Source organism: Scyliorhinus canicula, chromosome 1, assembly GCF_902713615.1.
Source record: "Scyliorhinus canicula chromosome 1, sScyCan1.1, whole genome shotgun sequence".
Taxonomy (NCBI): domain Eukaryota; kingdom Metazoa; phylum Chordata; class Chondrichthyes; order Carcharhiniformes; family Scyliorhinidae; genus Scyliorhinus; species Scyliorhinus canicula.
In genome coordinates this window covers 239,726,289-239,741,025 of record NC_052146.1, presented here as the reverse complement: position 1 = coordinate 239,741,025, position 14,737 = coordinate 239,726,289, and the positions used below count along the sequence as shown (strand labels likewise).

Sequence of the window (14,737 nt, the reverse complement as noted above, 5' to 3'; positions counted from 1 at the left end):
TCTGAAATTTAGAGTTGAGCATTGTCAGCATACATGTGGAAACAGACCAATGTCTTCAGATATTTCAAGGCATTCAGTATTAGTTGTGTCAGCTGGTAGCATTCTCATCTGGGTCAGAAAGTTTGGGTTCAAGTTCCACTTCCAGACTTGAGCGCACACATTAAGGCTGACACTCCAGTCCAGTATTGAAGGAATACTATACCGTCAGAGGTACCATCTTTCAAATCAGACATTAAACAGACCCTGTCTGTCCGCTAGCTGCACAATCAAGATCCCACGGCATGATTCTGCATAAGAATAGGGGAGTTATCTGTGCTGTCCTGGCCAATGCTCACCCCTCAATCAACATCACTAAACCAGATTATCTGGTCATTATCACAATACTGTTTGCGGGGGCTTGTTGTGAGCAAAACAGTGGCCACATTTCATACAAGAGAAACTATGAATTAAAAGCACTTTCACTAACTATAAAGCACTTTGGATATTCTGTGGTTGTGAAAGGTGGTATATAAATGCAAGGTTTTTGTTATTTAATTAATCCATGGAATGATTGGCTTACCCCTTCCCACTGAGGGAGGTTCTGAACTGTGACGTAAAGGCCTATAAATTCATCAAACCAAAGCCTGTAGGAAATAAAACCAAGATAATTCAAAATACATTACTGAAAACATATCAGCAATTTCACCATCAATAAGCAAAAGAATCAGTGCCCTTGTATAGATTAATATGTACTTACCTTCAACCGGTTGATTGCCGGTGTCAGCAAATACAGGATATAAAGAGCAAGTGTAGTCTTCAGGTGACAAGATAATCCATAGAATCCCTACAGTGCAGAATGAGGCCATGTGGTCCATCAAATCTGCATGGGCCTTCTGAAAGAGCACTCTACCTAGGCCCACTCCCCCGTTTTTGGACTGTGGCAGGAAACCAGAGCACCCGGAGGAAACCCACGCAGATACGGGGAGACCGTGCAAACTCCACACAGATAATCACCCAAGGCCGGAAATGAATCCAGGTCCCTGGCGCTGTGAGGCAGCAGTGGCAACCACTGAGGTTTGGGGCAGGGAATAATTGGAATAAGCTGCACAGAAATAGCTACATTTCCATTTTGAAGCGATATATTGTACATCTACTTTCATATTTAGAATAGAAACTATGTAAAATTGTCCAATAATTTTTCACTTTCACCTGTGGGGAACTGCAATGGCTCACACATCACAAGGGTGCAAGCGTAAAAGGGCACTTCTACACAGGTAGCATATGCTATAACTGCAAATATTGAATTTATGAAATAGTTGCCGTCTGCACAAGAGTACAATTTTTAAGATTATTAATCAATTCCATAGCATTGTTAATAAGTTGAAGGATATATCTTTGTATGGCTGCTTTTCTCTCTTTCTCTACAGTTTTGCACTCCCCAACTCCACTGGCAGCTGATCAGAGGGAATTACTAGGCAAATAAATGTTTCTACTTTCCCCAAAGAATGAGAAGCAGAGGGAATGAATAGCAACCGCCCAGGCAAGTCCATTACTTTAGCAGTCTTAATACAGAGTCCGAGGAAATTAATGTCTTTCACAGTTTGAGAATGGTGCACACTAAGGGAGAACCAGTCAAAAAAAATAAACTCTAAAATAGAATAATATCTATCTACATACTAACCGGAATCCTTTATGGTGCAGATGAGGAGGAAGGGAGGTCGGAAGGAACATTTCAAAATAGCTGATTGCCTTCTGCATTGTGACATCAAAGGGACACATTAATGGTTTCCATTCATCTAACATCTCTGCTGTAGCTTCACTTGGAAAATACCTGGGCACACAAGAAAGCATTTCTGATCACACAAGGCCACCACATTCCAACACAATATTGAGAAACAGCACACTTGTGTAATAAAACATTTTAAAATGTACACAGAAACAATTAAGTAAGCCACTTACTAATAGGGCTTAACTACTTCCCCCTTTTAATTGTTCACTACCAGCTTCAAAGAGCTCAAACACTGTAAACAAAAGATGATAAGGCAGTTTGGTTTAACTGCTCCCCGAATGGTGCAAAGAGTGACTCGTTACTGGAAAACAGAATTTGGAGTCAATAATTCATGTTTATTTACTTTGTTGAAATGAGTCATGGATTTCTTAGGAACATTCTTTGTTCAATGTTCTAGGGCATCGTAACTGGGGGTACCCCAAAGATGCACTAATAATAATCGCTTATTGTCACAAGTAGGCTTTAATGAAGTCGCTGTGAAAGTCCCTAGTTGCCACATTCCGGCGCCTGTTCGGGGAGGCCGGTACGGGAATTGAATCCGCGTTGCTAGCCTTGTTCTGCATTGCAAGCCAGCTATTTAGCCCTCTGCGCTAAACCAGCCCCTAGGGAAGCCCTGCTGAAAGTCCTCAGGCAAGGAGTGCCTGGCAATTGCCTGGGAAGATTAAGCTTCCATTAGATAATTTCCCTTCAATCGGAAAGTACGATCTTACAGTATAGTAACCCAGGAAAAGTTAGAATTAAAATCACCCCCACCCATATATCCAACGAACTGACCCCAATTATGTCCAATAATTCAAATAAGTGCTTTATTCTGTTCATACAGGGAACACAGGAGGTTAGCATGCAGGTACAGCAAGCAATAAAGGCAAATGGCAAGTCAGCCTGCACGGTAGCACAGTGGATAGCACTGTTACTTCACACGCAGGGGCCCGGGTTTGATTCCTGGCTTGGGTCACTGTCTGTGCGGAGTCTGCATGTTCTCCCCGTGGCTTTCCTCCAGGTGCTCCGGTTTCCTTCTGAAAGACATTCTTGCTAAGTGCATTAGACATTCTAAATTCTCCCTCGGTGTACACAAACAGGCGCCGGAGTGTGGCAATTAGGGGATTTTCACAGTAACTTCATTGCAGTGTTGATGCAAGCCTACTTATTGCAAAGGGATTGGAAAACAAGTATTGCTACAGTTGTACAGGATTTTGGTGAGACCATATTAGAATACAGTGTGCAGTTTTGGTCAATGAATTTACTTTGGAGGCAGTACACTGAAGATTCACTAAATTGATTCCTGGGATGAGAGGCTGAGTAAATTGGGCCAATATTCTCTGGGATTAGAAGAATGAGAGCCGATGTTATTGAAACAGACAAGATTCTAACGGAGCTCAATAGGGTAGATGCTGAGAGATCGTTTCTGATGTTCAGGGAATTGAAAATACGCAAGACACAGTCTCAGGAGAAGGGGCCAACCATTTAGGACTGAGATAGGGAGAAATCACTTCACTCAAAGAGCTGTGAATCAGTGGAATTCTCTATCCCTGACTTCTAGTCATTTAGCTGTGTAGTGAGTGTTTATGGCTGTGACTTTAAAATCACAGTCCCTGGTTTTGGATTTTCCGACCAATGAAATATTTTCCCTTTTCTACCCTTGTTTAATCATTGTAAATGCCTCTATTAGATGACTTTTTCATTCAAGGCATTATAATTGTGGCGAACATCACTTTTTTATATCCCACTGCTCAGAAGCTGAATCATTCATATTCTTGCTCCCACCTCCAATGCAATTTCCAGCTAGTCAAAGTTACCTCCAGCTCCATACACTCTTATTTTTCCTAACCTCTTGCATTAACTTATCAAATGTTTTCTGGAAGTCCAAACGGATAATGTCCAATGACGTCCCATATCCAAATTTCCAGTGAACCCGTCAAATAATTCAGAAAAATTAAGTCACTAGCTCGATTACTCTTCACTTTAATCAAACAAAGCCTGATCAAAGGCTCAATCGCCCTTGAATCTGAAGATAGATTATAATAACTTCCCCACAATTCATGTTTGCTATGAAAGATCTGTCAGTTCAATAAGTTGGAATCGCTATTTTATTTGGTGGGAAAACTTCAAATTGGAAAATGCTCATTATTCTCAATTTGCAGCCCCGGCAACTAGGATCGAAAAATGTGCAGGTTAGGTGGATTGGCCATGCTAAATTGTCCCTTAGTGTATGGGTAGAGTGCTCGTTCAAGGGGACAGTGTGGACTTGATGGGCCGGGTGGCCTCCTTCTGCACTGTAGGGATTCTATGATAATTTCCCTGCAGGACATTTGTCCCAGCCCTATTTATTTCTTGACACTCTGGCTTGTACAGATTCCACCTTCCCCGGAACCAGTCTCAAAGTCCCAGAAATCTGAAGCACCATGAAGCCACGCATTCATCAGGTACATTCTATTATTTCTATACTCACTAGCACATGGTCTTGGCAGTAATCCGGGAATTACTACCCGAGAGTTCCTGCTCACTACGCTCGATCCTAAATTCTTAAACTCAACCTGCAGGACCTCATCCCTTTTTGTACCTATATAGTTGGCACCATTGTGGACCACGACTTCTGGGTGTGCACCCTCACCCTCCAGAATGCTCTGTGGATGCTCGGTGATCTCCATGCCCTCGAACCCAGGGAGGCAGCAGACCATCCTCCATACACATTTGTGACCACAGAAGCATCTATCTGTTCCTCTAACTAACAAATCCCTGATCACTATCATTCTTCCCCTCTTCTTCGTCCTCTTCTGTACAGCTGAGCCACCTGTAGTGCTGCAAACATGGCTCTGACTGCATTCGCCAAAGGAACCAAAGTCTGGACCAGCATACAAAATGGAATACCAATTAGTGTGCAGGACCTCAGGAAACTCCCGCACTACCTGCCTGGAACTCTTAGACTGCCTGACAGTCACTCTACCTTTCTGTCTCAAGGCTCCTAGCATGACCACCATTCTGAACAGGCTATGTAGATCTCTGTACAGTGTTTCAAGACGCTGCACAAGATTCAAAACGTGTACCTCAGGTTTCTGTAGTTTGTAACATTTCCTGCACATGTGGTTATCTTCATCACGGGTAGCATCCATAACTTCCCACATACTACAGGACACACACTCCATGTATCCGAGCTGCCTTACGATGTCTTCACTTCACTCACGTTAATGGCCCCGAGGCCTCGCCGTTCAAACGGCCCCGAGGCCTCGCTGTTCAACCGGCCCAAAGTTGTTTTTTTTATTCGTTCAGTGGATGTGAGCATCACTGGCTGAGCTAGCAATTACTACTTATCCCTAATTCCGAGGCCATTTTCAGAGGGCATTTAAGAGTCAACCATATTGCTCACTCACAGTTGAAACTGCCTTGATGTCTCGCTGTTCAAACTGCCTTAAAGTCTCACTGTTTAAAGTTACAGGAGCAGGAGATAATTATTTGGCCATTCAGTCCTGCTTCGCCATCAATCTGCCTCAGCTCCACATTCCCGCACTATATTCATTTCCCTTGATTCTTTTAGAATCAAAGAAACTATCAATCAGTGTAGAATATACTGAAGAATGGAGAATCTACAGCTCTTTGGTATAAAAGAATTCAAAGATTCACAACCTATTGAATAAAAAAAATTCTCAAGTCTAAAGGACAATAATAATGTTTATTAATAATAATCTTTATTATTGTCACAAGTAGGCTTATATTTACACTGCAATGAAGTTACTCTGAAAAAACCCTGGTCACCACATTCCGGCACCTGTTCGGGTACACAGAGAATTCAGAATGTCCAATTCACCTCACAAGCACGTCTTTCGGGACACATGGGAGCACCCGGAGGAAACTCACGCAGACACGGGGAGAATGTGCAGACTCCGCACAGTGACCCAAGCCGGGAATCGAACCTGGGACCCTGGGGCTGTGAAGCAACAGTGCAAACCACTGCGCTACCTTGCGCCCCCATAAAATAAGGTGGAGTTTGAATCATTAAATGTTTTCAAGAAGGACTTCTGGTGGCGCCCTCGAGGAGACAGGTCGCAGGTCGGATCGCTCCCGCTCGCGATGGGCAAATGGACCTTTTTTTAACAGACTTTTTTGGGACCTGGCAGCCTGAATCGGTGGAGGAGACGATAGGGAAGAGACAGCCGAGCTGAGGAGGGACACGCTGGACCCGATGAGAGCGGTGATGGACTGAATGGTCGAGACACAGGCGGTCCAAGGGAAGGCGCTCAGGGAGGTCGAGGCAAAGCTCTCCAGCCAGGCGGGCACGGTAACAGAGCTGGACCACGAGGTGGAGGAGCTAAACGCCCGTCAGAGGAGGATGCAGGAGCAGCTTGAAGAGCTGGGGAACAGAGACAGGAGGCAGAATTTAAGGATCATTGGCCTCCCCGAGGGCTGCGAGGGGTCGGATGTGAGCGCTTAAGTGACGGGTATGCTTGAGGCGCTGATGGGACCGGAGGCCTTCCCTCAACCCCTGGAGTTGGATGGGGCACATAGAGCCCCCGCAAGGAAGTCCAGGACGGGCGACCGACCGAGGGCCTTGGTGGTCCGCTTTCACCGGCTTGCTGACAGGGAACGTGTGCTGCGATGGGCCAAGCTGGAGAGGAGCAGCAAATGGGAGAACTGCGAGGTGCGCATTTACCAGGACTTGGGAGCGGAGCTGGCCAAGAGGCGTGCAGGATTCATCAAGGTAAAGGCAGCCCTCTACAAAAAGGTGAGGTTTGGAATGCTCTATCCTGCAAAGCTCTGGGTTACGTTTGAGGAACTCCACTACTATTTTGAGGCACCAGAACAGGTTTGGACCTTTATTAAAGATAAGAAACTGGACTTGAACTAATGGGCACTTGGTTCTTTCAGTGCTGTACAGTGGCGGTGGTCTGTTAACCTAATTTGCTCTGATTAGGTGTGGACTTTTATTAAAAGAAGAAGCTGGACTTGAACTAAAGGACTCTGGGCTCTCAAGAGCTTTTGTGTGGCGGTGGTTTGTTAAACTATCCTGTAGTGTAATGTTTTATCCAAGATTGTCTTCAGCCTGGACAGAGAGTGGGGGCTGGAGGGCGCACTGTTTAGGGTGTTTTGGGGGGATTGCGACAAGGGGGGGGCCTGCAAAGGGGGCCCTGTACTTGGTACCTTTTGGCGGGAAATCGGGGCCTCTGATAGGGGGATGGGCTAGGGGCTGGCCACGGGACTTGAAAGGGCACGGTGGGATACAATTAGGTTAATGGGTCCCTGGTGTGTGGGGAGAGGGCCCGAGCGCTCGGACGGGAGACAGGCAGGCGCCAAGGGCAGGGGTCAGCGTAGCTAGCGTAGGTCAGGGGGCACCAGGGAGAGTTGGAGGTGGTGGTGGTGGGGGGGGGGGGGGGGGGGGGGGGCGGCTAGGGCCAAGCGCAGGGCTGACCCGGCAGGTCAGGCCTCGGGGGGGGGGGGGGGGGGGGGGGGGGGGGGGGGGGGGGGGGGTTAGGGACACGTTAGTTTAGTTGAATACGTGTGGCATGAGCAAACAGAGCTGGTAGGGGAAGTGTCTTATTAACATGTTTATTCTTTCCCACTGTTCGTTTTCACTATGTTAAGGCTCATTGCACAGGGCCATTTTTCTCTCTGTAACTGTTACAAATTTGTGTTAAATAAAAAAGTGTGTTTCAAGAAGGAGTTAGATACATTTCTGATTTTTTAAAAACAGGACTTGGGGAACAGGCAAGGAGGTGGATTTGAGACCATGAAGAGATCAGCCATGATCTGATTGAATGGCTCGAAGAGCTGAATTGCTTACTTCTGCTCCTAATATCTATGTATCTATATGTACCTTGCCCCTAATTCTGAGACTGAGTTTTCAGACAGGAGAAACATCCACCTAGCATCAACCCTTTAAGCACCTTGTTTCAATGAGATCACCTCTCAATCTTCAAAACTTCAGGGACTATAAACCAAGCAACTCCATTTCTCCTCAACGCACAATCCCCTCATTCAAGGAATCAGTCTACTGAACCATTGTTGTATTCCCTCTAAGGTCAGGATATATCATTCGATACCAGGAACAACACAGGGCAGTCTTACCAAAGCCCTATATAATTGTAGTAAGACTTCTTTACCCTAATATTTCAAAGTCTTCGTAATAAAGCCAGGATTCAATTTACCCTCTTATGTCTTGTTCGAACTGCATGGTAACGTCGTGATTCATGTGCGAGAATACCCAAATCCCTCTGAATACCAACACTCTAACCATTTAAAAAATATTCCACTTTTCTACTTGTCCTAGCAAAATGGAGAACTTCACACTACTCTACATTGTATTCACACTACTATACATTGTATTCACACTACTCTACATTGTATTCCATCTGCCATGTTTTTGCCCAATGACAGCAAAGAACTGGTTTTCTTCAAATGAGCACACTGACAAAACAATAAACATTCAAGTGGTCAGTTAGTACGTTCTGCAGAACACAATGCCAATATTGGAAATAGGACATTTTTCTGATTGAAAGGGTTAAAAAGACAGAATCACACAAGCTGCTAACTGCTGAATTCTCACAGACTGCAGAGACAGGGAACCTTTTGAAAAGACACTAGCTGCCTTAGTTTCAAGCTGCCTACAGATAACATCCAAGGACCAGCAGGGAGTTAAATTAAACGAGAGGTTTTAGTTACAGGGTTCGCACACAAAAATTCAAATCAGTTGCAGCTCATGTGTGCCCATTAAAACAAGGCACCATGGGAAGGGAATTTGGTACACCACTGGTCAAATATATTCCTGGCGTACCCATGTCTAGAAATTAGTAGATAGAGAAAATACGTGCTTGGTGATATTATAATTAAGCGTATGTGTCCAAATTGTGATTTGATAACTTTGCTCATGTATTATACATTATGTAATCCTAACTATTAGTTGTGAATGAACATAGATAACTTTTAAACAAACTTTTTGATTATGCTAATTACTTGTAAAATAAGCTAAAGGTCAATTGCCACTGCATTTCTTTGTTCAGGGAGCTGGCAAGCCATATGGTGGATGTTTAGCTCCTCTGCTATAGCTTGGATAAAGATCTTGAACTGGAACTCAAGTGTCATCTGATCAGTTGGGGGGGGGGGGGAAGAGAGGCATATTATAGTCAAATAGTTGTGAAACTCCCACAACACCCATGAAGAACATCCTGTTGAAAGTGGCTGAAGATGTCACACTATTGTTAAGCTCACGGGCAAAAAAATGACAATTTGCAAAAGTACAAACATATCCACCTCTCTACACAGACTAGTTTGTGTTCCCTATTTCATTCGCAATTTACACAACCTAAGGCAGTTTAAACATACAACACTGAGTCACACCACGGAACTTTGGCAGTTTAAACTGAACAGGTGCATGCATGGCAACCTACAAACTAGCAAATGGTCATTAAGAGTTTACAACAAAGCTGTGATAATCTTAAATATCTAACAACTGAAAAAGCAATTAATATTGGTGTCATTACATGTAAAGTGATAAAAATAATAAAACCCGTTATTGTCACAAGTAGGTTTACATTAACACTGCAATGAAGTTACTGTGAAAAGCCACTAGTCGCCGCATGTTCTAAATGAATATTTTTCGTCAGTATTTACGCAGGAAAAAGACAATGTTGTCGCGGAGAATACTGAGATACAGGCGACTAGACTAGTAGGGCTCGGGGTTTGTAGGGAAGAAGTGTTGGCAATTCTGGACAAGGTGAAAATAGATAAGTCCCCGGGGCCGGATGGGATTTATCCTAGGATTCTCTGGGAAGCCAGGGAAGAGATTGCTGAGCCTTTGGCTTTGATTTTTAGGTCATCATTGGCTACAGGAATAGTGCCAGAGGACTGGAGGATAGCAAATGTGGTCCCTTTGTTCAAGAAGGGGAGTAGAGATAACCCCGGTAACTATAGGCCGGTGGCCTAACGTCTGTGGTGGGTAAAGTCTTGGAGAGGATTATAAAAGATACGATTATAATCATCTAGATAGGAATAATATGATTAGGGATAGTCAGCATGGTTTTGTGAAGGGTAGGTCATGCCTCACAAACCTTATCGAGTTCTTTGAGAAGGTGACTGAACAGGTAGACGAGGGTAGAGCAGTTGATGTGGTGTATATGGATTTCAGTAAAGCGTTTGATAAGGTTCCCCACGGTCGGCTATTGCAGAAAATACGGAGGCTGGGGATTGAGGGTGATTTAGAGATGTGGATCAGAAATGGCTAGTTGAAAGAAGACAGAGAGTGGTAGTTGATGGGAAATGTTCAGAATGGAGTTCAGTTACGAGTGGCGTACCACAAGGATCTGTTCTGGGGCCGTTGCTGTTTGTCATTTTATAAATGACCTAGAGGAGGGCGCAGGAGGATGGGTGAGTAAATTTGCAGACGACACTAAAGTCGGTGGAGTTGTAGACAGTGCGGAAGGATGTTGCAGGTTACAGAGGGACATAGATAAGCTGCAGAGCTGGGCTGAAAGGTGGCAAATGGAGTTTAATGTGGAGAAGTGTGAGGTGATTCACTTTGGAAAGAATAACAGGAATGCGGAATATTTGGCTAATGGTAAAATTCTTGGTAGTGTGGATGAGCAGAGGGATCTCGGTGTCCATGTACATAGATCCCTGAAAGTTGCCACCCATGTTGATAGGGTTGTGAAGAAGGCCTATGGTGTGTTGGCCTTTATTGGTAGAGGGATTGAGTTCCGGAGCCATGAGGTCATGATGCAGCTGTACCAAACTCTGGTACGGCCGCATTTGGAGTATTGCGTACAGTTCTGGTCGCCTCATTATAGGAAGGACGTGGAAGCTTTGGAACGGGTGCAGAGGAGATTTACCAGGATGTTGCCTGGTATGGAGGGAAAATCTTATGAGGAAAGGCTGATGGACTTGAGGTTGTTTTCGTTAGAGAGAAGAAGGTTAAGAGGTGACTTAATAGAGGCATACAAAATGATCAGAGGGTTAGATAGGGTGGACAGCGAGAGCCTTCTCCCGCGGATGGAGGTGGCTAGCACGAGGGGACATAGCCTTAAATTGAGGGGTAATAGATATAGGACAGAGGTCAGAGGTGGGTTTTTTACGCAAAGAGTGGTGAGGCCGTGGAATGCCCTACCTGCAACAGTAGTGAACTCGCCAACATTGAGGGCATTTAAAAATTTATTGGATAAGCATATGGATGATAAGGGCATAGTGTAGGTTAGATGGCCTTTAGATTTTCCATGTCGGCACAACATCGAGGGCCGAAGGGCCTGTACTGCGCTGTAATGTTCTATGTTCAATGTTCGGGTACACAGAGGGAGAATTCAGAATGTCCAAATGACCTAACAGCATGTCGTTCAGGACTTGTGGGAGGAAACCGGAGCACTCGGAGGAAACCCACACAGACACAGGGAGAACGTGCAGACTCCACATAGACAGTGAGCCAAGTGGGAATCGAACCTGGGACCTTGGTGCAGGTGAAGCAACAGTGCTAAGCATCCCATTTACACTGAAATTGCAGTTGCTCAGGTTCATCATTTGTCGACTTCCGGTGGCGGCATGCAGGGGGGGGGAATGGTCGCACGTTGGGTGGCACCTGCTCAAGGCATATTTTTTGGAGCATAATGCCCAGTCCCAGGGCAATCTGTTGATGATCAGACTGTAGGAACACATAGGGAAGGTGGAAAATGTTGAAAAATCAGAAGAAAGCCGCCTTCCAGAAGGAAGGGAGTGAGGGTTCACCGGCGAATGAAAGGGCCAACCAAGGAGCTGGCAAGATGGCAGAAGCTGGGTTGCTGGGCGGGGCCACACTGCTTACGGCAACAAAGATGAATGAGTTGATGGCTTTGGAATTGGAGAAGCAGTTCGCAAAGAATGGAGGTGTTGAGGAAGGAGATGACAGCGGCGCTGAAGATGTTGGTTGAGGCAATTGCCCCGGTGAAGGTGGCTGTGTCGAAGGCATTGGCCGAGGTGCGGGTGCAGGGTAAGAAAATGAAAGGAGTGGAGGAGGCCATGTCGCAGCACAGCGATCAGCTCACCTCGATGGGGGAGGAGCTGCAGAGGGTGGTCGAGACCAACAAAGGGCTGCGAGCAAAGTTGGAGGGTTTGTAAAATCGATTTTGTATTAATGATGACCAATGCTAAATCAGTAAACTTTTGATTTTGCTTTTGTGGATTGGAAAATGCTAGTATTTTCTCACATTAAATATTGCTTAAGCGTACAGAGAGTTATATTTTCATTTATTGGTTCAAACTGCAAGCAAACCTTTTAAGGATTCATTTGTTCAGCATTCTTTCTTAAAGAAGGCGTTGACAAAAGTTAGAAATGCTTCAAAATAAATAACTCGTAAAAACAATATTTTAGCGTAATTTGCTATTTGCGAGGCAGCTATAAATAACCATTGTTTGTGCAGAAGCCAATTCATTTGGAGTGATGCAAGGAAGTCAGATTCGTTAAATTCAGAATTCATCCTAAATTCTGGAATTCTCCAGAAACCTTACTACTACTTTATTTAATGCACCCCTTAAAGTTCACTTATTTTGACTAAGCTTTTGGTCATCTGTTCTAATATACCCTAATGTTGCTTGGTGTAAAATGTTTTAATAATGTTCCTGTGAAGCGGCTTGGCATGTCTTAGTGTGTTTAACGCGTCATGTAAATCAAGATATTGTGCCTACAAGTGTGTCATTCTGATCCTGTGATATCTAAATGGTTATTCTGGCTCTTCATACGGATTCCATGTCTCTTTCTAACTTGTCTATCTTGGGGTATGGGGTTCAGGGTGTACTAGCTAGATCAGGGGTGGGCAAACTTTTCCGTGCAAGGGCCACATTCAGAAATTCACAATTTTAAAGGGCCGCATAGTATATTAATTAATATCCCGGTTGTAACCAATTAGCGTGCGGCATATACCTCAGCGCTTCCCCCGGCGGCATCCTGCCTTTAGCCCTCTTTTTCTCTACTTTTCAAAAATGGCGCTTCACCCGGTTATGATTCTGGGCGCCTCATATAGAACATAGAACAGTACAGCACAGAACAGGCCCTTCGGCCTCGATGTTGTGCCGAGCAATGATCACCCTACTCAAGTCAACGTATCCACCCTATACCAGTAACCCAACAGCCCCCCCCCCCCCCCCCCCCCCCATTAACCATATAAAAAAATTTAAAAATAAAAAAATAAATAAAAAATGTTTATTTTATTTTTTATGACTTGATCTTGGTGGGCCACATAAAGACCTTTGGCGGGCCGCATGCGTTTGCCCACCCCTGAGCTAGATGGATAAAGAACTGGCTGGGCAACAGGAGACAGAGTAGTGGTGGAAGGGAGTGTCTCAAAATGGAGAAAGGTGACTAGTGGTGTTCCACAGGGATCCGTGCTCGGACCACTGTTGTTTGTGATATACATAAATGATCTGGATGAAGGTATAGGTGGTCTGATTAGCAAGTTTGCAGATGATACTAAGATTGGTGGAGTTGCAGATAGCGAGGAGGACTGTCAAAGAATACAGCAAAATATAGATAGATTGGAGAGTTGGGCAGAGAAATGGCAGATGGAGTTCAATCCAGGCAAATGCGAGGTGATGCATTTTGGAAGATCAAATTCAAGAGCAGACTATATGGTCAATGGAAGAGTCCTGGGGAAAATTGATGTACAGAGAGATCTGGGAGTTCAGGTCCATTGTACCCTGAAGGTGGCAACGCAGGTTGATAGAGTGGTCAAGAAGGCATACAGCATGCTTGCCTTCATCGGACGGGGTATTGAGTACAAGAGTCGGCAGGTCATGTTACAGTTGTATAGGACTTCGGTTAGGCCACATTTGGAATACTGCGTGCAGTTCTGGTCGCCACATTATCAGAAGGATTTGGATGCTTTAGAGAGGGTGCAGAGGAGGTTCACCAGGATGCTGCCTGGTATGGAGGGTGCTAGCTATGAAGAAAGGTTGAGTAGATTAGAATTGTTTTCGTTGGAAAGACGAGGTTGAGAGGGGACCTGATTGAGGTCTACAAAATTATGAGAGGTATGGACAGGGTGGATAGCAACAAGCTTTTTCCAAGATTGGGGGTGTCAATTACAAGGGGTCACGATTTCAAGGTGAGAGGGGGAAAGTTTAAGGGAGATGTGCGTGGGAAGTTTTTTACGCAGAGGGTGGTGGGTGCCTGGAACGCTTTGCCAGCAGAGGTGGTAGAGGCGGGCACGATAGCATCATTTAAGATGCATCTAGACAGATATATGAACGGGCGGGGAACAGAGGGAAGTAGACCTTGGAAAATAGGAGACAGGTTTAGATAAAGGATCTGGATCGGTGCAGGCTGGGAGGGCCGAAGGGCCTGTTCCTGTGCTGTCATTTTCTTTGTTCTTTGTTGATCCATCGCTGATTTCTAAATTAATAGCAGACTTGGATTCTAATTGGTTGCTAAATTTGCTATTTAAAAATCGCCACTGCCGAGTGAAGTGGAGCTAAACTGATAGTGATATCATGTTTGCGTATTCCTATTAGGAGGAAAACCAGAGGCTCATCAGGCCTGTATATAAATTACTTTCCTCACTCTTAGGCCCAGAAAGGAAAGCAAATTTCCAATCTTCGTGAGTGTTTACAATATTTGGAGATGTTGGGCAGATTGCCTGTCTATCTCAAGAAATTAGGAAACCCCCATTTTGTGGAGAGTGAATAAGGTTTTGTTTTGAGGATTTAAAAAAAAAAAATACATTTAACCAATCCATTGAGTCCTTAAGCCCAACAGTAATACATTAAAGTTGTCCAGTGCTTGCGTTCATTGGGTGCATCTCAGTGTAATTTTATTTTAACCTGTTTTTTTAAGATTTGTAAGCAGCACGGTAACACAAGTGGCTAGCACTGTGGCTTCACAGCATCAGGGTCCCAGGTTCGATTCCCCGCTGGGTCACTGACTGTACAGAGTCTGCACGTTCTCCCCTGTGTCTGCGTGGGTTTCCTCCAGGTGCTCTGGTTTCCTCCCACAGTCCAGTGCAGGTTAGGTGGATTGGCCATGCTAAA

General features: G+C 44.8%; 1 protein-coding gene across 4 annotated transcripts in view; it reads right to left on the bottom strand.

The window, feature by feature from the left end:
- LOC119972755 (proteasome activator complex subunit 4-like) overlaps positions 1-14,737 on the bottom strand; it is a 230,725-nt gene that overhangs the window by 177,720 nt on the left and 38,268 nt on the right. For all 4 annotated transcript variants that reach the window (XM_038810083.1, XM_038810091.1, XM_038810102.1 and 1 more), the window contains 2 exons: positions 1,661-1,810; positions 560-623 (listed from right to left, as the gene is read on the bottom strand). In XM_038810083.1, coding sequence (XP_038666011.1) covers positions 560-623; positions 1,661-1,810 — 214 coding nt within the window. The remainder of the gene's footprint in view (positions 1-559; positions 624-1,660; positions 1,811-14,737) is intronic.